This window comes from Poecilia mexicana, unplaced genomic scaffold, assembly GCF_051168715.1.
Source record: "Poecilia mexicana isolate PSO_F unplaced genomic scaffold, ASM5116871v1 scaffold_3, whole genome shotgun sequence".
In the NCBI taxonomy this organism is placed as follows: Eukaryota; Metazoa; Chordata; class Actinopteri; order Cyprinodontiformes; family Poeciliidae; genus Poecilia; species Poecilia mexicana.
In genome coordinates, this window is record NW_028263372.1 from 21,815,817 (window position 1) to 21,840,297 (window position 24,481).

At 38.0% G+C, this 24,481-nt stretch overlaps 1 protein-coding gene across 2 annotated transcripts in view; it reads left to right on the plus strand.

Annotated features, from left to right (window-relative positions):
* nedd4a (NEDD4 E3 ubiquitin protein ligase a) overlaps window positions 1–24,472 on the plus strand; it is a 38,106-nt gene extending 13,634 nt beyond the window's left edge. For both annotated transcript variants that reach the window (XM_014980474.2, XM_014980471.2), the window contains 24 exons: window positions 6,906–6,956; window positions 8,121–8,182; window positions 8,295–8,397; window positions 8,813–8,973; window positions 9,073–9,193; window positions 11,625–11,789; window positions 11,913–11,996; window positions 12,191–12,310; window positions 14,837–15,079; window positions 15,165–15,242; window positions 15,378–15,432; window positions 15,513–15,571; window positions 15,892–15,957; window positions 16,038–16,267; window positions 18,031–18,152; window positions 18,262–18,332; window positions 18,419–18,514; window positions 18,595–18,668; window positions 18,747–18,807; window positions 18,882–18,941; window positions 19,041–19,148; window positions 19,237–19,333; window positions 19,923–19,995; window positions 21,000–24,472. In XM_014980474.2, the coding sequence (XP_014835960.2) occupies window positions 6,906–6,956; window positions 8,121–8,182; window positions 8,295–8,397; window positions 8,813–8,973; window positions 9,073–9,193; window positions 11,625–11,789; window positions 11,913–11,996; window positions 12,191–12,310; window positions 14,837–15,079; window positions 15,165–15,242; window positions 15,378–15,432; window positions 15,513–15,571; window positions 15,892–15,957; window positions 16,038–16,267; window positions 18,031–18,152; window positions 18,262–18,332; window positions 18,419–18,514; window positions 18,595–18,668; window positions 18,747–18,807; window positions 18,882–18,941; window positions 19,041–19,148; window positions 19,237–19,333; window positions 19,923–19,995; window positions 21,000–21,102 (2,463 nt within the window). In that variant the 3' untranslated portion in view covers window positions 21,103–24,472. The remainder of the gene's footprint in view (window positions 1–6,905; window positions 6,957–8,120; window positions 8,183–8,294; window positions 8,398–8,812; window positions 8,974–9,072; window positions 9,194–11,624; window positions 11,790–11,912; window positions 11,997–12,190; window positions 12,311–14,836; window positions 15,080–15,164; window positions 15,243–15,377; window positions 15,433–15,512; window positions 15,572–15,891; window positions 15,958–16,037; window positions 16,268–18,030; window positions 18,153–18,261; window positions 18,333–18,418; window positions 18,515–18,594; window positions 18,669–18,746; window positions 18,808–18,881; window positions 18,942–19,040; window positions 19,149–19,236; window positions 19,334–19,922; window positions 19,996–20,999) is intronic.
* The last annotated feature ends 9 nt before the right edge of the window (window positions 24,473–24,481 follow it).

Below are 24,481 nucleotides of genomic sequence, written 5' to 3' on the forward strand. Positions count from 1 at the left end.
CACAATGCCTTCCTGACTGCTGCTTTTACATACAGAACCGAAAAACAACACCAGGCTTTTATGAATAGAAACAACAAATGCAGATATATTATTCAAGTGTTAATTTTTTTTACTTTCTCGTTCTGGAGTCTGTGAAACTCAGTGTTACCCTTTATGCTGCTTTTAAGAGTAACTGAGAGCGTCTCTAACTCCAAGTCATGTATTTAACAAGCTCAGTGTGGACAAACATTCGCAGGTGTTCAGTTACATTACAGTAAATCCGTCAGGACATTAGTTTCCAAGAACCGCTGAAATAAGAGAGACCAGCTCCCCTCCGTCTTGGAGGTCTCTTTCACGTCTGTTCAAACTCAACTGCAGAATAATATTCCTTTTTCTCCTCATTAATCTGATAACCCTATGAGCGATCAACGTATTTACCGTGGTTATTTTAAGTGTCGGGGAAACGCGGTGCCCCCTTTGCTGATATAAATAAGGCGGCTCTGAAATATCCCCCCCGACTCCAGATAGTCTGGTGGTTGAAGCACGGCCGGCTCCTCTGGATTCAAATTTAACAGCATGATACGAGAGCAGCCATGCCAGCCAGCCATCTGTGGACACGTGTGTGTGCGTGCGTGTGTGTGTGGGGGCAAAGACTGTTGGCCTTTCCCAGTAAACGATCGGATGGTGTGTTAGCTTCCCTGTGGGTCCCCCCCCACCTCCCACTAACCAGTGTTTGTGAAATATCAGGTGTCGGTCTCCCCCTACATTTAGCAAGCTGTCAAGAAAGAAGGCCTACCTGAGTAATTTGTCTTTTCCTGAAACGTTTTTTGGACTTGCATACTGAATACTGTCTCATTATTACCTCTGATGACTATTAAGGTGACAGTTTGACTTGGTTGGTTAGCAGCACATCACTCCTACCTTTTGTTAAACATCAGTTTGTATTTTGTACGCCTTTACCTGTTCTGAAGATTAAATCACAATTTCTTTAGGTTTATTTTTAGGTATTACTCTTTTGAGAGTTACTCTACGTCAGTGTCTCTATTAAATCATATATTTTCTCCAGTCATGAACAGCCAAAAACCACTAAAATGTTCCATCACACCATTCTTGTATTTTCAAATCAGTTGAATAAGATTCCAAAGAAAGAGCTGGAGAGTTGGTAGATTTCTCTGGTTTCAAGGTAATGAAAGTAATGCTGCGCATTGCAGATCAGCTATCTGAAAGGAGCCTTGTCTCTTTTCCCATTAAAAGAAATGCAAATGGTAAATATTTTCAGACACAAAATCTATAATGCAGCCAATTGCAGACTTGCTGCATAATTACTAATTAACCAGATAAAATAAACTTTTTATACTCTGAGTGTGGAATAAAAATTAGTGCTGCCCTGCCTTGTTGCTGCGCACTGTTTGATATTTTCCTTTCCGTAAGATAAAATAGACTCTCATGAAGATATTAATCAACCTAAGTCAACTTGTTTTTAGAGAAAGCTACTGTCTGAAATGTTTTCTTCAATCTGTGTATCACAGTTATAATAAATGACTAACAGTGCATCACAACTGTAATAATTAGTGTTTGTGTGTTTAGGCTGCAGTATTAATAGTAGTTGGTTTTCTATTTTAAATAGAATCTGTTACTTAATGTTGTAGGTTTTAATTTTTACTCTGGATAATCATGCCATGGTTATAGTGACATCTAACAAATACACAAGAGACAAGAAAAGGGAACAAGAAGTATTTTAAGCTTCAGTTCTCCAATTACAAAATGTCTAAATTAGCTCTTAGTTAAACATTTCTACTTTTTAATATAATAATTCATAGAATAATTATTGTATAACATAGTGTTCATGCAAAAAAGTGGTATAATAGTCACTTTGTTGCAGAGTGAGAGCACCGTTTAGAAAAACATCAAATTCAAATACTTTCCCCTTCAGGTTGCTGTTAAACTCGCTTGCAGCGATGCAACTAGCTGTGAGATTTAAATAAACCTTCAGCTTTGCTCCTCTTATCTGTTTTGCCTTCATAACTACATGTGCTCCCTTGCAAAGTTAATGAACAACCAGATGTGGCTGTGTTACACAACTGAGGTGGAAAACATGACTCAGATCCCATTTCTGCTGCGTATTTTGGACGAATCTTTGTCATAATTTTGAAAACCATCTTTAAGCAATTATAGATCAGTTTACATTGTCTAATCGGCTCTAATCTCATCCTACAAATGAATAATCTCGAGGAATTTAGCTTGTATGGCACTTGGACAGTGGATTTACTGAGGACCTTTTTAGGAGGATATGGTTTTGTTACGTCATTTGGTACAAATTCCTGCAGGAATGTTCTCTAAAGACGTCACACCCCTATTAGGAAAAATGCCCTCCTCAACTCCAACATATTATTTTCCAGCCACCATTCTGGAAAAATGTGACCTTTCCTTCCTATTGGACTTGAACTAATTATGTTTATACTACACATTTTCCATGAGAAAATTAAGGCAGAAGTCAAATGAACAAGTGGATCTCAAACCGTGACACACTTCGGACCATCGCCACACAGTTTAGTTTGGCCGCTCTCATAGCATTTAACTGGGCAGCTCTTTCTCCCACCTGTCAAAGCAGTTTGTCATGGCACATGTAAGACGTATTTCTGAGGATGCAGGTTGCCTCCAGCTTATACGGTTTCTGATCTGGTCCTAATGTCAGCCTGTAAACTGAGCAGCATTTGGTGTCACCTGAATCTTCAGGGATGCCCTGAATGGAAATTTATCTGTCATTATAATTTTAATTTAAGCGCTTGGTATGCATCCAGAGCTTCTGTGTTGTTGTTTTTAAATCTGCTTCACCAGGGAGGCTTCCAAGAAAAGGATATGAAGAGTTAAATGATGGGTAGCAGATGGTAAACACTGTTGCTAGTGACATTGTACTGAATTAGCCAGCAAAGTATTTAGTCCCAGCATGTGTGGCAGATTTGAATGTGCTGACGTCTTTTTTTTTATTATTATTTATTAAAAAATATGAGTTAGCCTGTCACAATAATCAATTGATCACATGATAAATTAAAACAAACTTAATTATTTCCATTGGTATGTTTTATCATTTATCTCTTTCTACCAAAAACTGGATGATAAAAGTCTTCAGTTTGGTGCGTTGGTCTCAACTAGCCCTTATTTTGATTACGAAGACTTCAAAATTAATTTTATTTGTTGTTTTGTTTATTTTGAATATTTAAAATGTCTTCCAGTTCCAGTGTTAAATGTTCATTAGTTTAAAGTTTACTGATCTTTTAGAATTTGCTCCTCCATTATTATTTTGCCATTATTTAAAAATGATCTCAAAACAACAATATTATCGTTTATCACAATAACCTCTGGAACATTTTATCGTCTAGCAAACTTTGTTATTGTGACAGGCCTATATGTGAGACGGTATTATATGTACAAAACAATTAGGACAAAATGTCAGATTATTTATAAAGCATTTTAAAAATGGCTATTAACTACACCGTGTTGTACAGTATCCTTAAAATTACATACTTAAAATGAAATGGTACAAAACAAATACATTCTTCTAATTTAATTTTGTTTGTGTTTTCCAAGAATAACCATGCCAATGATTAATGTAGAGATAGATAAAATAAAATACATGAAACAAAGGATAGATAAAATGCCATAAAAAAATCAATAAAGCAATAAAGTAGAGTAAATAATCTATCTAAAATCTGAAAATGGAAAGCATTCGATGTGTAAAAATTAAAGCAAAAGCAAGGCCGTGGCTTTAATCGGGCCATAAGAGCAGCTTCATTGCTCACTGGTTTTTTTCCAGTCTGTCCATCTTTACTGGAAGGAAAAAAAAGCCACTTCCTCAAAAGCTGCTGCTTTATTGATTGAGTTAAGGTGAGGCTACGTCAGGTTTATAAACTCTGCTCACAGATTACTGCAGTCGTTCTGCGTAATCTGATTTCATTTTATATGTGTTTGAGATTTGTTTTGAGAACATTTCCACCAAATTACACAGAAAAACCTGCTCATTTTTAGTTTATTAGTATAAAATGAACATATAAACAAGTTAAGCAACAGAGTTCCTATGTTTAGAGAAACACAGGCTTTATAATTCATCTTGGGTTCAGGCGATCACCCAGTCAGGACCTTTTTAAGTAGAAGGGTGTGTGAAAGATGTTATTTCTCAAATTGTATAAAATCATAGCTATTTATATATTTAAGTATCCATTAAGTTACCACTTCCTGCCTTCTTGGAAGATGCGTCCACTTCTCAGTATGGAAGCTCATGTTTTAGACCGGACATCCACTATGCTGCTGCTAATTCTCAGGTCAGGACCTTCAGATCCAAAACAGAGTTTCAGACATTTTTGGACAACCACAATGTCCTAAAAATTGACATTTTTAACGTTAGAAACATTAAAAATGTCACTGACTCACCTGTCCATCCTGTAAGATGCTGTAAGTTATGAGGCGTTTATTGACAAGAAAAATATGCAAGTGGTTTCTGCTCCAGGATTCAACGAATGAATGAATTTAAACTGCATGAGGAACAGATTGAGCTCTCTAATACTAGAGTGTAGCGCTTTTCTCTTGGTAAAGCGTTACACAGGCAATTTATCATTTAGCGTACACTGATCCAGTTTCACTGCAAAAACAAAATCTTACCAAGTATATTTGGTCTAGTTTCTGGTGCATATAACTTACTACATTTAAAATAAGACAAAACTAAGTTCTAAGTAATTTTTTATTTTAATAATTCCTGAATATTGTTAAAAAGTACTAGCTTCACTGGCAGATTTTTCACTTAAAATAGGGGGAAATGTCTTGATACAAGTGGGAAAAAAATCTGCCAGTGCAAAAAGTATTGATATTAAGGAACTGACTTAAAACAAACTCCTGCTGAAAAGTTACTCATAAGTTAGTTTTGTTTTTTTCAAGTGTAATATTTCCAATAAAAACAAGACAAAAATACTTGATTTTGTCCTTTTGTTGTGTTTGTGGTGGTTCTTTTCCATTTCAGTAAAATAAGAGCGCAAAACAACTAAAGCTGCAAAACAAAGAAAATGACCTGCTTCCTGTTTTTCAGATTTAAGATCTGCTTGTTAAAACCCAAACAATTGTTGATTTATGCAATGAAATCTATATATTTTATACAGGCAGCACACTAATCCAGAACAAATTCAGCCCATTTAAAAATAATGTTTGTGTGTGATTGTATTTCAGGAAGCGCTTGGTTTCCGTCAATCCTTGTAAACGTAAACATTATGTTCCATATGCTGCTTCAGCCACTGTAAATACTATAAACAACACAATCTAGTAAATTGCAGGGTGTGCCTGAAGAGAGCTGGATTTGAATGACTGGAAATAAACCCGGTCCGAATGGCACGACTCTCAGTCCTGATTAAGCTCTTGAATATTCGTCATTCAATATCCAGTGCGTTAGCGTGCAACTACCGGTTGGAAACGGAAAGTTTCCTGAAAGAAAGGTCACAGTTGTTGAAATGCAATAAACCACACTCCCCTGTAATAAGACGTGCAGCATAAAACTTCAGATAAATGTCTTGTAAGAGATGAGCAAATGCAGTGATGACTAATATGATGCTATACGGCTTTCGTACGAGAGCTTGAAATACTTGAAAATGTTTGAATGACCATTTTGGAAAGCGCTTGATATTCAAACTGCACAGTTTTGTAATGAAGTACAATCCACTTTATTTTGGAAACATTATTTACATTTGAAACCAGATATTGTCGTACACCTCATGAAAAGACACATTTTTTATTATTATTGCCTGGAGTTGAATTAAACTAAGCTTTTTATTGTCAGTTAGAATCACCAAAATGATTTCTATTTTCTAAATGCTAGAAAACTTAGGAGAATTTTTATTTATTTTGCATGTTGTGTTTTTAGCATTCATTTGAACAGGAAGGTCATTTATCTTAACACGATTTGTTTGGCTTGTTTCATTGTCAGTAACGTTTTGATCTGTGTAATTGAAATGAAGGTTGGCTTATATTTTATACGCCAAACAAAGTTACTGAAATTAGATTATTTTTAGTGTTTTGTTCTCAGACCAGTCAGGTGTGAGAGAAAGACATTTCAAAACACAACATTGTTTTAGTTTCCTTTCTCTCTGCTGTAGAATGTAGAATATTATCAAAAGACATTATTACCATTATTATATTATATACTAGTGAGTTGGAACTGTCTTTTTTTTTAGTTCATTTTGAAAAACGTTCATATGAAAGAGTTTGAAAGCTTCCCTTGATGATGCCTGAAAAGTGTTTGAACCCTGATAATGAGACTAAAACAATGTAGTTTTAAAGTCACTTCCTGAGTTTTCGGTAAGATGAACGGGAGCGTCTTCCTCTTCACCTGTTTCTCTCTGTTGGTAATTAAAGGCAGGACGAATCAGGTGTGTCTATTTATGTAAACACCTGTGTGACCTGTCGGGAGGGTTGATTCGGACACGAGGCGGACCCCCGCTGTGCATTGTGCTCCCCTACCAGGCTGCGGGACCGCCAGGCGGTAAACATATCCCGCGTTTAGAGCGGTGACACGGCATCTGGCTTATGCTGCAGTATTTGATCCTGGGCTCTCTTGTAATAACACGGAGCAGTTATTTATTGGGAGCCGATAAACACATTCCTGCTAGATGAAGTGGAGATATATACAGAAATGCATTGGTTGTTCAATAATGAACGATGTTGTGTTTGAGCTACTTCTCCGTTTACTGTAACATGAGACGGCTGCTGAGAGGGAGAAGGATGTTTAGGAAAGTGGCAGAAATCTTTCCAATCAATTGCTGCCTGCCAACTCCATGTATTTGACTGATGTACTTCGAAGTGGTTTCAGCGGGAAGATTTGGAGGACAGTCTCGTTGATGTTTGTTTTGGGGATGAATCTCATGTGTCCCCTTGTCTCTCCTTTTCAGACACGTGATGACTTTCTTGGACAGGTGGACGTTCCTTTAAATCAGATCCCGGTGAGTCCTTGTCTTTAACGAGGTGTAACAACCCCTGTGGCTGGTTTTGTTTCACTTACCCTCCAGATCATAATTGTAAAACCAAGTGAGCAGCATTCACATTCTTCACTGCCAAGTTTTAAGAAAATGCAGCAGGAGCAGAAGACAAAACATAGACTGGAGAAATTACTGAAGACAAGATTTAGACTCAGACAGGCTGATCTAAGTTACAGATTTTAATCACAGAAACTCCAAAACTGAACTAAAATGGTAAAAAAAGAGGATTTTTTTGAGTAGCCCCGCTGTTATGATTTCACTGCAAGCCTCAAAATCTTATGAAGTATTTTTAATCCAAATATCTTAGTACACTTGAAATAAAAAAATAACTTTCAAGTAACTTTCCAGGAAGAAATATGAGCTTGTTTTAAGTTAAAAGTTTCTTAATGCCTTCAAAAGTACTAGTTCAGATTTATACATAGATTTTAACATTTTCAATAATATGAAAATATAATTTTTGATCAATTTACTAATTTTATCTCATGTTTATTCCTTTTGTATTTTGAAGCTCTGGTAGCTTCTTACTGGGTGTTACATTGTTTTTGAGGAATTGTTTTCTCAGTGTTTTTCTTTTTGTTAATTTCATTTGTAAATTATGGCTTCTGCTTGTTCAAATTGATTTTGTAAGAACATCCCCTGGAAGGCGAGCAGCACTTCAGTAACAGTGCAGCCAGGAACATGATGTACGTGTAAAGGATGTGTAATAAATATTATTCACAGAAAAAACAAAATAACTTAAAGTGACTCATAAAACTGCAGAATAAACCACCAGGACAGGGACACCAAGTGTTCACATATCCTTACTCTTCCTGTTTCTTTGGATATTTATTTTTTTAAAGATATGTTTTAACTCTCTCTCAGTCTCACCTGTGTCTCCATGTAAACATAAACGTGTGCCCTTATTCGGCTGTCGGTTCCACTTCGTTTTCTTCAGTTTTGAAAACACGGCCCGCTGTGTTTATGCTGCGTTTCTGCTTATGTTTAATTGTAAATACAAATTAGCCGTCATTATCCGACGCCACCATCATTCCATGCTGCCATGTCTTTAAAAATAATGGTGTTTTAATGCCACGTTAAGCAGCGGGTTAAAGCTTTGCGCTTTATTTTTGTTGCTTTTGTTTCCTTTAGACAGAAAATCCTAACACACAAAGACCATACACATTCAAGGATTTTCTGCTCCACCCACGAAGGTTTGCATTTCATCACACTTTCATTTTGCTTTTGAGCATTTCCCCGTTGACCTTTCTTGGCTTCATCTAAACACGTTTTCTGTTTTTTTTTTTTTTTTTCTTCCCTGGTCAGCCATAAGTCCAGGGTCAAAGGTCATCTGCGTCTCAAAATGACCTACCTGCCGAAGAACCTGGGCTCAGAAGAGGAGACGGCAGATCAGACAGAGGACTCGGATGTAAGCTAGTGCTTCGTTTAGTTTTTCTCTGCAGAGATGCTTCATCTGATTAAATCATCACAAACAGATTAAACTTGAGAGCTTCACAGCCCACTCTTAGAGCGTTATTCTCAATATTTAATTTATTTTTTCCTTTTGTTTTTAGCTCAATTTTAGTTTTATTTTGAGTGTTGATTGTGGGTGACCAGTGTTTGTGTATGTTTTCATATGTGCAAAACTCAATAAATAAATATTAAAAAAAAAAAAAGGTAGTGCCCAAGAGGAGATGCACATTTTGCTGATTTTTATTCGTAAAAGAAAAAAAAAACTTAAACCAGGAATAATTTTCCAGCCTCTTGACTAACATGACGTAGAAATAAAAACTGTTGGTTTCCACATCTGTACTGAGTGATTTAAATGTTTTCCTCCTGTGCAGTCGGGCTGGGAGCTTCTGGACCAGGACATGTCGGGCCCCAGGCAGAGCCAGATGCTGCCTCCTCTTCCTCCTGGCTGGGAGGAGCGGCAGGACAACCTCGGCAGGATCTACTTCGTCAACCACGTGACCAGAACCACGCAGTGGCACCGGCCCACCATGCAGTAGGATGTCCTCCGCGCCTCCATGAGTGACATCATTTCCTCAGATTCATTCCCCGGTGGATGGGAGCCAACATGTGTTTGTGTGTCTGTTGAACAAAGGCAGAGCAACGGGGAGAGCCAGCGGCCGCAGAACAGCAACACGGATGTGGAACCTGCCTTCATCACACGCAGACAGATCTCAGAGCACGACGAGAGCGCCACGCCGCAGGAGTCTCCAGAGGTAACGCCGTTCTGCTTCCTGTCCAGGCCCACAGTGATGCGTCCTAAAGAAACTCTTTAACTGATCCTCAGTTTTTATTCTGCAAAAGCTTTTATTGCTTTTTGACAGAACCGAAAACTCAGTTAGAGAATTAGAGCTACAGCGGTAATGAAGAGGAGACTTTAACAAGACCCCATCCTCTGGGTCATTTCCAATAAGGTTATAGGAACAAACTACACCAACTACACAATTCATAGAAGAAGTATCGCCTGCGTGAAAAGAATATTACTGATTAGGGCGATAAATCATTTTTATCGATTAACTGAATTTTTGACATTTGAGTCTTTATGGTAAATCAGGATGTTTTTCTCCAATCCACTCCTTGTGTTTCCACAAATCAGAGCGATTCATTTTGTTTGGCAGCATTGTTTTACAGCTTCTCTACATTTGGACTTTGAATTCAGGGCAACTCTACAACGGGATATTAAAACCTTAAGGTCTTTCTTTTATTATGATGAGATTAAAGTCATAGTGTCGTAATAATACTATTATTATGTGTTACCAATAAAATTACCAATAATGTTGGTAATTTACCAATGATGTTGGTAATAATTACCAATGATGTTGGTAATTTACCAATAATGTTGGTAATTTTATCAAAATACCAACATGAAAAATGACACAAAAAAATAAATGTTGAGCATCTTTGAAGTTATACTTTATCAGTTTTACAGATAATAAAATAATTGATATTTTAACACATCGGCATCAAATTATTATCAGTGTCAGGACTTTGAAGCGATTGTGCAAACAACTGAGTCACAAAGACAGAGATGGTTATGCTGATATCTAGAAGCTTTTCTTCTCACGAAAACAATTTTTTTCTCTTAATTTTAAGACATTCTGGCAAAATTGCATCTTTATTCTTCTAGTATTATGAACCAGTTCAATCAAGCCTTAAAAGTTTAAGTACACAATATGTCGTCTGCAACTTTTACCAACACATCACTGATGTGGTCTAGTTGAAGATCTGACTGGAATATGGCACTAAAGTGATGAATGATAATTTAACTTGGAGTTTCTTGCACATCAACTAATAAATCTGGAGGCATCATAAAAAATAGAGTTTACGTTTTCATGAGAGAATGAAAACGTAATTAATTAAAATATCGTAATTAAACAAAAGTTCTCATAGCCGGACCCTAGTACTCCAACCTAAAACTCACAGAATGGATGACTGAAATAAAAGCCACTTTTTGAAAATATTCCCCATCAGTTGCAATTTCTATTTTAGAAAAGAAAGATCTACATCAGATCTGATATGACAAAGATTTTATTTTTAAGCCATGCTGCCCCGCCCTGTTGCTGATCCATCAAGCTACATGACGGAGTTTAATTCACTCTGCCAACATATAACGTTCTGTAATGAAAATGTTTGTTTCTCAGCACATTTATCGCATTACTTCAACTCACAATCATGCAAGTTAAGAAAAATTAACAGATATCAGCGACTCTGCCTTGCTGCTGAGGTAGTAATAAATAAATAAGCATATATTTAATATTATTTAAGAGCTTTTAACCAAATAACAGGAGTCTTTTTGTTTTTGTCTTCTAGCATCTGAATGTATTTTACCCTTAGGTCTCAATTGTTTTTGGATGATTTAATGAAAGTTTTAACTCTGGGTGTGGTTAGCTCCACCTTAACGAAACCGATGACTTTCAGCTCATAGTAAGCCTTTAATCGTGACACATGGAACAACCCTTTGGTCTAATGCTTAAAAATAACACAAAGGCTCTTCCTTATGCAACACTTTTCATATCTGCTTATGACACTTGATTGAATTTATTTCCAGAAGTCACACATTCTCTCATGAAAACTTAAACTTTATTTCTTATGATGCCAAGAAAGTTCAGAGCTCAAACAGGGTTTTTTTGTTTTCAGATCTTGTGACACTAATGGCCTTTTGGTCAGTAGCTCAGTTAGCAGCACGGTTGTCTTGCAGCAAGAAGGTTTTTGGTTTGAATCCTTTCTGCGTGGCGTTTGCATGTTTTCCCTGTGCTTATGTGGGTTTTTTTCTGGGTACTCTGCTTCCTCCCAAAGTCCAAAAACAGTCCAACAAAGTCTGTCCTGTCTGACTTTGTGTGTCGAAGCACTGAATTTAAAATCTCTTCGTTGCTCTGCTTAAAGGTTTTGAACCGAATACACTCTGCAGACAACGTCCTGAAACCACGAGGCTTTCAGAAACTTTAAATCAGGAAACACTACAGTTTCAAAATACAAGAACGTTTTATGAGTTTATCTGCATTTTATCAGTGTTGCTTCTTATCTAAATGATATTTGTCTTACTCTTTTTTGTTTTTAAAGTATTTTTTCTTGTATTCCTTTATTTCTTGCTAAGCACTACTTTGTTTTGCTTCTTAACCTCACAGTTTCTGTCTCTTTACGCTCCAGAGCTGGGAGATCCTCACAGAGGACGAATCCACTTTGCACCCCAGAAACCATCAGCTCACATCGCCCGCGTCCAGCGAGCCGCCGGAGTTCTCGTCGGTCAACGACGAGAACAGGAACCATCGCGTTTCAAGATCCTCAGCTAGAGAGCTGCGCAGTTCACAGAATGTGAGAAGCACGAGGTTTCTCTTACTGAAATTCATAAACAGACTAATGGGAGCCATCCGCTTCCACCGAGAGGAAGGGAGGGAGGCTAAAAGCTGATAACAGATTTCATGTCTTCTGCTGCAGAATCACATGAGTAATTCAAACCATTCCAGCCTCAGAGAAAGTTCGCAGACTTCTGCAAGAGAGGAACAACCTGCCAGTCCTGTGGTGGGTACTTTCTGCCTCCACAAAAGGTTGACTAATCCGGTTTCACTTCACCACATGCTAAACTACTGGTGCCTCTGCTACGCCTCAGCTCTCAAAGCTGCTGCTCCGTCTTTCCCTGCTATACAGTTGAACTCAGTGTCTGTCCACATGGGAGGCGTTACTGATCAGTGTTATTTATTTATATTGTTCAATAGTTACTTCCCTCGTCCCCTCAGTTGCCTCCAGGCTGGGAGGAGAAGCGTGACAATAAAGGAAGACGCTACTATGTCAACCACAACACCCGAACCACCACATGGGTGCGACCAGTCGTTCAGGTACAAAGCTTTCTTATTACTGCTCACTTAGCCCATTTTATTTTACTGCAGAATACAAAGCAAGTGGAGATTTACACCCTTAAGTAGAGATGTGCCGATCAGGTTTTTTCCTGCCGATTCCGATCACCCATGAGGGCCGATCACCGATCACGATCACATACTTATTATTTTTTTAATCATAAGCACTACCGGTTACATTATGTGGAAAAAGGAACCATGAATTCACCTTCATTTAGCCAAAAACTTGTTTTTAATAACTTTTTCCAAGAAGAAAACTAAACAAAACAGGCATTGTGCAAATTGTACTGCTATTGATAATACTATCTTTAACAGACTGAAAACATATGAAGGCTCTGAAGAGGCTGAATAATGCAAAGAGCCAAAATAAAACCTCTCAACATTGCCAAAAAAATTAAAGTATAAAACTTAACATTCAAAGGCAAAAACAGGTTCCATACAATAAACAATCCAGATTTACTGAATGAAAACTTCCTGTTAGCATGGCGGCTAGCTGATTACTGCTAGCTCTGATTGGCTGTTTCTGACTGAGCGGAGTAATTATGCAGATCAGGGAGGAGATCGATTCTTTTCTCAGAGATTCTCTGTCTCATGTTAGGACAGCGAAAGTTTTAATACGTATGTAAAATTTATTTTTTAAGTTGCTGCAGCTTTAAGCAGAGGTTCGGTGTGAGAGTCACTACCAGGTGGAGCAGAAGCGAAGCTCCGTCTGTGAAATATTACTACCTGTAGCGTAGCAGCGGTTCAACAGGAGAGCAGAACCAGCGTCTTACATCGCAGCTCGAAGACTTAAATAATTTTGCGGGTTATTTGTTTAGCTTTCTGACCGTCATGCTAATCCGGGTGAGTGTTTGTAGCTGTGCGCTGCTTTACCTGCTATCTGATCCTCCATATGTCTTTTTTACTGCAGTGAGCCTCGATGTAGCCAAACTCCGTCAAGTATGGCATTGTTTTTATGTCGTATTAGCTTCGTTGTGTTGATGCATTTTGACGTGCTTCAATTTTCCCCACAACACGCAAACTTCCCCATTCACTCAGTGCGATATAGTTCCACATCGCTTAGGATTTGTTGCTGCGCGTTTGCGCAGTGTGAAGGAAAGAGGAGACCAGCTGCACAGGCAGGCTGCGAAATGAGAAGCAGGTGATCGGCAACAAGAGACCGTGATCGGCGATCACCGATCATACACTTTTTCACGGAAATCGGCCGATTATGATCGGTGGCCGATCGATCGGCACACCTTAAGTAAAGAAAACGTCCTACACTAACTAATAGCAGAGGTTTATTTTTGTTTATCTGGCAAAACAAAGATCACTCAACTAGTCGCTTGATCTTTGTTCTGTGTTTCTGGCCATAAATCTGACGCACAGTCAACATCCTCTCCTGGCCCTCTGGTGGTTCATTTTTGCTTTTAAAGATGACCTGATGGGACGCTGTTGTGTGCAAGTTCTGCAAAAAGGAGTTGGCTTATCAGCGAATCTGTCCAAGCCTAAAGTATCATCTGAATGCAACTCATGTTGCAGCAAGCACAGACGTCCCACATTATGTGAAGGTTCATAGTTTCCTGACACACTTGAAAGCTGAATGGCTATAATAATAACGCTTCTCACAAAACTGATGGTTAAATTACAGATTGAAAACAAATATCTCTGTTGTTGAGCTCGTATGTCTATTTATTGCATAATTTAGCAATGAAAAAGGTTTTTGAATTGAAGTGACTGGAGAGGCAACACCAGTTGAATGAACTCGATTTGGTTAACAAATCAGCAGGAAACAGGAATATTTAAATTTCTGTCAATGACAAGAGGAGACCCAAAGCGTGTAAGTGGAATAATAAGCTTATCATACCTTCACTTTTAAATGGCTGTATTAATTTTGAAATACAGTCATTTCTAAATTTAAACAGCAGAGTTTTTCCTGTGTATTTATCTAAAATATATCTTGAAGGAATTTTAACTGAGTCTGTAGACAAACTCATAAATGAAAATGATCATAATCAGACCTTGTTGTATTTGTTTAACAAATTGTTTGTAAACTTTTTTAAATTTAGAGTGAAAGACAGTTTTAACTTGTCCCAACAATCGTTCCACACACGACTCTCAAACTGAAAACTATTGTTTTTTAATATTTGACATTTTTTAAAACAAACCTTTCTCTACTTTGACTTTAGACTCTAATAATGTATAAAATATAAATTCATGAAATTTCACAGGAAAAAAATTGCTATGCTGAGCTTTATGTAAATTTTTTTAACTTTATTTTTTATTACTCATTGAAACCATTAAATAAAACCAACTAATACAAACACATTCACATAATAAAAAATGCAGGTCACAACAAAATCACAGGAAGGGCGAGAGAAAATAATCGTCTTATTTTTAGATTTATTTTAAACTTTGATTAAATTTGGTTTCACAAAAGCTGCCCTGTTTATAAAATAATCGATTCTGTTTCTTCCAATTCTTATACTAAACTTTATATAAAACTTTATTGGTTTATTTGTTGGACAGAAACCTGCAGACGCACCAGCAGCAGCAGCATCGGTGGCGGCGGTGGCGGCGGCACCACAGAGTGGATCAGCTTCGCCTCAGAACTCCAGCCCGCAGTCCCAGCCGGCGGCGGTCAGCCCTACAGACGCCGCTCAACCCAGACCCAGCGCAGAGGCCTCAGGCTTACCGCAGGGCTGGGAGGTGCGCTGCGCTCCAAACGGAAGACCTTTCTTTATCAATCACAACACAAAGATGACCACCTGGGTGAGAGCAGGAGCGGCGTCTGATCTCCGTCACCGACTGACGTTATTTATCTGTGACTGAAACACAACCTGCTTGTTCTCCTCAGGAAGATCCGAGGCTCAGGATTCCTCCGCAGATAAGGAGGACCGGCTCCCTCGACCCCAAAGACCTCGGCCCGCTGCCAGTAAGCTCTTTGGTTGCAGACGCTCAGGGACAACGTGGCTGGGACAAATGCTTGTGTATATATGTATTTAGGTCGCTGGATGCTTGGTGGACATGAAGTTCTGTAACATGTTTCTGATGTTTTCTTTGTTTGCAGCCTGGATGGGAGGAGCGGATCCACAGCGATGGCAGGATATTCTTCATAAATCACAGTTCGTACGCTTTCATAGACTCAAAATTAACATTGTCTTACTGTCTGTGGATGACATTTATAAAATGTTTCATCTGATAGACACCAGAGCCACACAGTGGGAGGATCCCAGACTGCAGAACTCGGCTATAACCGGTCCAGTGAGTATAGAAAGAAACATTTTGCCATAAAAGCACTGAAAAAACACGATTTTTGGATTCATTTCTATTGTAGTACACGTAAAATGAGACAAAACTACCTTACATGTAACTCTTCAGACTCTTTACAAATCAACTAGGACTTTTTCATCAAATTTAAAGAATTATTTACTGAAAACAAGCTCATGTTTCCTGCTGAAAGTCTTATTTATTCCATTTATTAAAATATTTGCTCTAGAAACAGGACAAAAATACTTAGGACTTTGTGTTTCTGCGGTGAGTAAAAAGCTGTAGTGTCTCTTAATGCCGTCGTTTCATCGCAGGCCGTGCCTTACTCTCGAGATTACAAGCAGAAGTACGAGTTTTTCAGAAAGAAGCTGATCAAACCGGTGAGTCTCATCAGACAGCAGCAGCGATTACAGATCTGATGCGGCAGGTAACAGCTGAACGCCGTTTGTTCCCAACAAAGGCCGACATCCCAAACCGCTTTGAGCTGAAGCTGAAACGAAACTCGGTGCTGGAGGATTCCTACAGACGCATCCTGGCGGTGAAGCGGCCGGAGCTGCTGAAGGCTCGACTCTGGGTGGAGTTCGAGGGAGAAAAGGGCCTGGACTACGGCGGCTTGGCCAGAGAGTGGTTCTTCCTCATGTCCAAGGAGATGTTCAACCCGTACTACGGACTGTTCGAGTATTCTGCCACGTATGTTTAAACTTTTATTATCTCGTTTGATTTTGCCTTTGGTTAGTCACTTAATAAAGTAGAAATCAGCTTCTCTTCGTTTACCTGAGCTGTTTGTTTTATAGGAAGGCCACATCAGAACAGAAGTTGTTGCTGTTTTCTGTCCCATTGCTCATCACCATCTTTTAAAAAGCCTGACCTGCTGATTCTGATTTCGTCCGATAGCAATTAGTTTTTTGTCTGAAACGTTGCTGAATATGGCAAGAAAGTTGATGAGTCGGCAACAGTGGGGCGACTATTTTTACTGTAAATGTGCAGACGTGACCTGGAGAGTCGGTCTGCCAGGCCTGTCTCTCTCACATGACAGGACGTCGATTGGTTTTTAGACTTTTGCTGAAGCAGAAAAGATCAGTGGATGATATCAGCTTCACATGCAAACATCAGCCGATCACCAATCTCCCAAAATTAAGGAAATCAGCACCGATAAATCAGTGCACCCATAAAAAAACATTAACTATGTGTTGAAAAGCTTCCGTCCTCCAAAGTGTTGAAGATAATCTTAAACAGATATATTTAAAATGTGTTTTCAAGTGAACCGGCTATTATAAATGTTTGTATTGTCTGATTAAAGGTCTAAATTATATGCTTTACTAATGTGATATATGGCAATGTTTCTGCTTTAATAAAAACTGATTCAAATCCATTTTAAAACATAAGAATCTCAGCTGCTTTTTGCTTTCAGTGCCGTGTTAAAATGTAAAAAAAAAACACCAAAAAGAAGGAATATGAAGAGCAGAACTGAATCTAGACGTCATGTCTTTATGAAATAATAAATATTTACAATAAACTCTCCTGAAGGACGGTGCAGCTGCATCGTCCTGTCAATGCCAATTTATCAGCTAATAGCTCTTATTTTTGCTTGAATGTTATTGTATGTCAACTTCTGTTTTTGGTAAATATCACATTCCAGAAGTAAAATAAAGAAGTAAGAGAATAAACTGTATTTGTGACAAACGGCTAGTCAGAAAAGATTCTATTAAAATATTTTCTTTGCTTCGTTACAGTGCAAAAACACAAAATCTCACAAGATTATTTCACTTATGACGAGACAGGAACTGTGACTTTTAATCAATATTAAGGAATCATTCACGTACAATGAGCTCAAATATGTTGCAGAAACTGTACTAAAATATTTAGACCAAAAATACCTGGTAAGGTTTTGTGTCTCTGCAGTGATCTTGCTTCCTCTGCACAGGTCATGTAGAAACCTCACAAATAGAAAAAGATTTACATTCCAACATAAAATTTAAGAAAGAAACAAATGGAAAACTGATAATCAGCGTCACTTTAAAGCACAGAAAAGGGCCTCTGTGTTGGCCTGATTATCGTTCACTCAGGTAAAAATGCACTTTAATTTTAGTTCTTTGCATGTTTTGCTTAATAGAGAAGCAAGCAACCCTTTCTGCTGCTGACTTGTTAGTTTTCAGGTCAGAGGGCTTTAACTAGGCCAAGCTTGAGTCGCCGTGAGAGAGAGCGTTGCTGTTATTTTGTTGCCGATTGAGAAAACGTCTTGTCTGTCCTGCCATCTGATTTCATCTGAGCCAGCTGGTTAGAGTCGGTTCTTTATCATCCAACACCCCAGAACATCGTCTGTAACCAAACCCAGCGAATCACATTACCTCAGATAAGCATCAGTCAGAGCTTTGGTGTTGCTTCTGACACTAGAAACACGCACACAAGCTGAAAAACTGAATTTGTTTTCGTTAATCTTCTGTTCCTTTCAGAGACAACTACACGCTGCAGATCAACCCCAACTCCGGTTTGTGCAATGAAGACCACCTGACCTACTTCAAGTTCATTGGTCGTGTGGCTGGCATGGCGGTGTTTCACGGAAAACTCCTTGATGGTAAGCGCTTCCTGACTGAACAGGAAGTGGTGCTTCAACGTCGATAAAAACTCCTCCTGCTGCGATGATGGATGTTTTCTGAGCCTCGTCTCTCGGTTTACCTCTCTAGCGTTCTTCATCCGGCCGTTCTACAAGATGATGCTGCAGAAGCCGATCACGCTGCAGGACATGGAGTCTGTCGTGAGTTCCACCGCGTTTGGAGACGATGAACTGAAAATTACCTGGAACATTTTGACCGTTTTCAATCTGCGTCTGTTTCAATTTAGGACAGCGAGTACTTTAACTCCTTAAAGTGGATTTTGGAGAACGACCCGGAGGATTTGGACCTGAGGTTCACCATTGATGAGGAGCTGTTTGGAGAGGCATGTTCAGCATCTCCAACACTTTCCTCCAGACATTTAATTTAAATAACTTGTAATAAATAATAAATATCGTCCTGCAGACTCACCAGCATGACCTGAAACCGGGAGGCTCTGAGATTGTTGTCACCAATGAAAACAAGAAGCAATACATCGAGTAAGAACCACTCAGATACGTTTATTACTGCTCTGAAAGCTTAAATGACGGGTTTATCATACGTTTTGTGTGTGGCAGCCTGGTGATGCAGTGGAGATTTGTGAACAGGATACAGAAACAGATGATGGCTTTCAAAGAGGTAAGTAAATGTTTCTGAGGTGGTGAAGCAGTAAAAATGGAGGAAAAGAAAAAGTAAATGTTTATGTGTTTCAGGGTTTCTTTGAGCTGATACCAAAGGATCTGATCAGGATTTTTGATGAGAACGAGCTTGAGGTGAGTTTTTATGTAGTTGATCTGGTGTTAAAATGTTTAATAAACCTGTGGGAAAACCTAGATTATAATCCGCTCTCCGTGTTTTTACTCTTTTCCCAGCTGCTCATGTGCGGCCTGGGAGACGTGGACGTGAACGACTGGAGGCAGAACACCAAGTACAAGAACGGTTACTGTGGCGACCACATGGTCATCCAGTGGTTCTGGAAGGCAAGAGCATCTTCCTCACCTCGGTTCAGAGTCCGTCATTTGGCTGGGATGTGATTGTTTATTGATTATTGTTTATTGATTTGTGCAGACGGTGCTGCTGATGGATGCAGAAAAGAGAATCCGACTCCTGCAGTTTGTGACGGGAACGTCCAGAGTCCCGATGAACGGGTTCGCAGAACTTTACGGTGAGACAGAAAAAAGGCACAGTCTGTAGATTTTTAACCACATAATTAGAAATGCATTAAAAGATGAAAATAAATAATTCAATTCCTTTCTTAATTAAGAAAATAAACATTTTATTTCGACAACATATCATTTGTTTGGTCAACACTTGATGTTTTTGTAGCATCTGCAGCCAAAGAAATATTTATAAGTTTTAAAAATTGGATTAAGTCAGTAATAATTAGACAGCTAAAGGTTTTCTGCAGAATTTGAAAGAGGTGAAGCTAAAACTTCTGGTTTGAACATATTTACGGAGAAAGAAGGATTTTTTATTAAATTAAATTCAAAATGTAAATGTTTTTGTTTAATTTTGTGTGGTGTTCTTTCAGCAAATAGTTTTTTTTACTCCAGTTTTCAATAATCGATTACTAAATTGTTTGATGATTATTTCAATAATCGATTAATCACTTCAGCCCTAAACAAAAAAACTGTAATTTCTTCTGTTTCACTTAAAAATAGGCTTTAATTTCCAGTGTTTATTACTTTTTTTATTGTGTTTTTCTGAACTGACGTCAGTAAAACGTCTCCTGTTGTTTCTGTCGTTACTTTCAGGCTCTAACGGACCGCAGCTGTTTACCATCGAGCTCTGGGGAACCAGTGATAAACTTCCCAGAGCCCACACATGGTGAGCGCTTCATCCATTAAAAACAACATCATCAAATTAAACTGGATTAAAATCTACTGTAAACATAAAGATTTGCTCATAAATCAGTCAGTGGCTGTCAGTGAGTCATTTAATGCCAGAAACAGTCAAAGCATCTCAGCTTATGAAAGTGAAATAGGTTTTTAAATGCACTTCAATCACACTTTTTCCTTCCACTCAACTTTCCTTTCTGTCTGATCAGTCGGCTTCTTTATCAGACTTTGACTGAACACTGAATTTCAAAATGTGTAGCGTCCAAACAGCTATGAAAAGATTTTGTATCACAGTAGCTGGAATGAAATGAATATGGAGCTAAAACAATGTCAAAACATCACCTAGTTTAAAAATACAAACAAAGCTATGATACTCACACTGGACAGGGAAGATGGAAATTAACACAAATATGAGTTTCTCCCTTCCTTTTTCTGTGTTAATAGTTGTTTATTTTGTTATCTTACTGTCATTAGTATCATTTTTTTCTCTGTTTTTTAATTTTAAATTTTATTTATTGTTACATAACACAGATTAAGAAGAATTTGGTTAGGATTTAGTAATTATTCTGATGCTGTATGTCCAATTGTTATTTACGATTATTATTGTTATTATTATTATTATTATTACTGTTAGTATCTGTAGATTTTCTTGTCTTGTTGGTTTGTAACCATTTTGTAATATAATTTATTTGGTGTCTCTTTAACACAGTATGCTGAACAGGCACACAAATATTATAACATGGTTTTAATTTAATATTTTTGATGATTATTGAGTCAATAAGTTGTATATTTCATTAAATTGAGTTAAGGGGTAGGATTAGTTTCAAAGTGTAGTTTCTTCGTTATGTATGCAGACGTTTCCTCTTTCCTGCTGATTGCTTGTTTTTGAAACAATAAATAAAATCAGGCATTTTTCATTCTAATTCATCCCTATTAGAGATTCTCCCCACATGCAGATTTGATCCTGATCATTTTCCTCCTCTTCCCCTAAAGCTTCAACCGTCTGGACCTCCCTCCTTACGAGTCGTTCGAGAAGCTCAGGGAGAAGCTCAACATCGCCATCGAGAACGCCCAGGGCTTCGACGGCGTCGACTAACGGCCGCCGTGATTGGACAAGGGGAGCGGATGCTGCTGCAGTCAGACCAGGACCGCGACCTGCCAGCTGAGGGTCAGATGAAGGAAAACCTCAGAGCCGTCGCTCGGTCCACTGACGGAGCTCACAGGAGGAAAAAAGAGACAGATACTTTATTTATCTGCACCTTTCAACGTTTACAAATCAGATTCCTTATGGGGAGCCGCTCAGAGGTGTATGTATTTACTGTCACTTGTTCTGGTTAAATGCTGTGATGTGTTAAACTTAGGTTGATTTTTTTTTTGTGAGCCGATATGCATAAATACTGTGAAGTAATGAATTCATGCCTCCCTGAACGTATCTGAGGCACTGGTGTGGAAAAGTCCAGCTGCATCCGGCTGCACAAAGCAGCTGGATTCAGACCATCTCATTCAACAAAAGTAACATTTACTGCCATTTAGTTTGCTTTAGTTCAATCGACAGGAAAATAATGTTCATTTTATAAACTTTTCACAACTGAACAGAAACATATCAGTCGCTACCAGCAGTAAAGATGGTAGTGACTGAAGACTAACCAGATAAAGATGACCTGTTAACCAGATAAAGATGGCGACTAACCAGATAAAGATGACCTGTTAACCAGATAAAGATGGGGACTAACCAGATAAAGATGACCTGTTAACCAGATAAAGATGACCTGTTAACCAGATAAAATGGTGACTAACCAGATAAAGATGACCTGTTAACCAGATAAAGATGGCGACTAACCAGATAAAGATGACCTGTTAACCAGATAAAGATGGCGACTAACCAGATAAAGATGACCTGTTAACCAGATAAAGATGACCTGTTAACCAGATAAAGATGGTGACTAACCAGATAAAGATGACCTGTTAACCAGATAAAGATGGTGACTAACCAGATAAAGATGACCTGTTAACCAGATAAAATGGTGACTAACCAGATAAAGATGACCTGTTAACCAGATAAAATGGTGACTAACCAGATAAAGATGACTGACTAACCAGATAAAGATGACCTGTTAACCAGATAAAGATGGCGACTAACCAGATAAAGATGACCTGTTAACCAGATAAAGATGGTGACTAACCAGATAAAGATGACCTGTTAACCAGATAAAGATGACCTGTTAACCAGATAAAGATGGTGACTAACCAGATAAAGATGACCTGTTAACCAGATAAAGATGGCGACTAACCAGATAAAGATGACCTGTTAACCAGATAAAGATGGTGACTAACCAGATAAAGATGACCTGTTAACCAGATAAAGATGACCTGTTAACCAGATAAAGATGGTGACTAACCAGATAAAGATGACCTGTTAACCAGATAAAGATGGCGACTAACCAGATAAAGATGACCTGTTAACCAGATAAAGATGGTGACTAACCAGATAAAGATGACCTGTTAACCAGATAAAGATGGTGACTAACCAGAGTCGCCATCTGAGCTCAAACTTCTTCTTAAAATAAAAAACTAAATTTGTCACTATTTTAAAATACCTAACCGTTTTGATTTAGTTTGAAAATCGTTGTGAACAGCTTTTTTTCCCCATCAGTTTATTTCCTGTATTTTACATTTTTCATTCCAGTATTTCAGATATTTGGATGCATGGACCTCAAAGCCACTTACAGCGGACAGCGTTACATACACGTTTGAGCGACGAGTTAATCTAAATGTGTTGGTGAATATTAGATTGTTGAGGTAGTGATGAACCTGGACCAGTGAGAAGCTTCAGTAATTATTGTTTCTGTGTCATCCATAGAGGAGCAGAAGTGGCTGCAGCACACAGTGTTGGATACTATGCACTCATGTATATATTGATGTAAAATACCCAAGTATCTCTTAAATTTTTAGTTTTTCTCATGTTGCGTTAACGTACCTGCAGACACACCTGTGCCTTTTACATCTACCTTCAGCATCTTTCTCCACTCTGATTGCACCGGAAGAATTGATGTAAATTCACTTTTTATCCCTGGGTTTTAGCTTAAACCTTTGCCAGGTGGCCTTAACATGTTAAATAGTTTTTTGTTTTTTTTTATTTTTTTTGTCCTGTGACATCACCGTTTTTATCTCATCAGGGGGCGTCTGATTGCAGCTCCGTTTTTGAGAGCGCATCGTCAACGTTTTTTTGTGTACAGATTGTTCTTCTCAAACTGAGAACTAATTTGTGATACCTTTGTATGAAATGGCTGTACTTGAGCAGCAGTTTTAACATTTTCTGACCGGTGAAATGCGTTTACACTAGCTGCCATGTTTACAGATCGGCGAGGGTGGACGATAACGCGGCCCGCTTCCTGTCTGACGTTTTTCTTACTCCTGCTTTTATAAAGTGAAGCACTTTGTTGACGAGTCTTACTTCTGAACCTTTGCCAAACTGCAGACTGTCTGAATCACTCATGACCTTTTGCTTCATGTGTTTAAATGTTTACATGTGAACTTTGCTTAAAACGAGCACTTTCTCTCCTTTCACATTCATTTTAAAGAGAAATATCAAGGCCTTCATTTGTGACACGTTATGTAGACTTTAAAGGTGTTATCATATCTCTTTGTATGCTAGAGGCGACATTACAGCAGAAAAAAGGGCAGAATTATTTTTTTCATTAATTTTAACTACCTATAGCATATCTATAGACTGAATATAAATGTTTGCAAAATAAACACATAAAACCCCGAATGCAACGACTTTATGTCAAGTTATTTGCTTATTTCTTATGACGTGGGGCAAAAAGGTTTTATACGCTTGCCATGGGTATAAATATGTTTATATTTTGATGTTTTTGTCGTGCTTGAATGATTATTTTAAAAAAACTGTAAGGAATTTAAAAAACTACAGCTGGTTGCACAAACATGCTCATAATTATGCTTCCAGGCTGAAATATTTACATAAAATGATGTAAAAAAGTACTTACCTCATTACAGATCGTTTCTGTTTTTACTGTTTTTTTTATCACACAGTTCTTGTTTTTTAAATTCAGTAAAGTTGTTGTGTGGTAAAGTCATCATGGAAAAAGTACAAAGGAAATCAGAAACACAAAAAATCTGCCTGGCAACAGGAAGTGTCACACAGTGAGACGGTCGTCAAAATAAAAATAATTACTGTTGTTTTGTGTATTGGTGCGGCATTAATAATTTTCCAGACACACATAGTGTAAATATTTGTCTCCATGTATTATCATGTAAACTTGATGTAAATGTAAAGTTTCTGTCTAGCATTAATACTTCCTTCCTTCATGGTTCTCTTATTTATAAACCTGATCAGAAAATAATTTCCTTTAACATCTATTTTAACGTTTTTTAAATGGATGCAATTGCAGCGATATTTGTTGCTTATTCTCTAATTTTTTTTTAAATAAACTTATCTAATCTCCTTTGAGTGT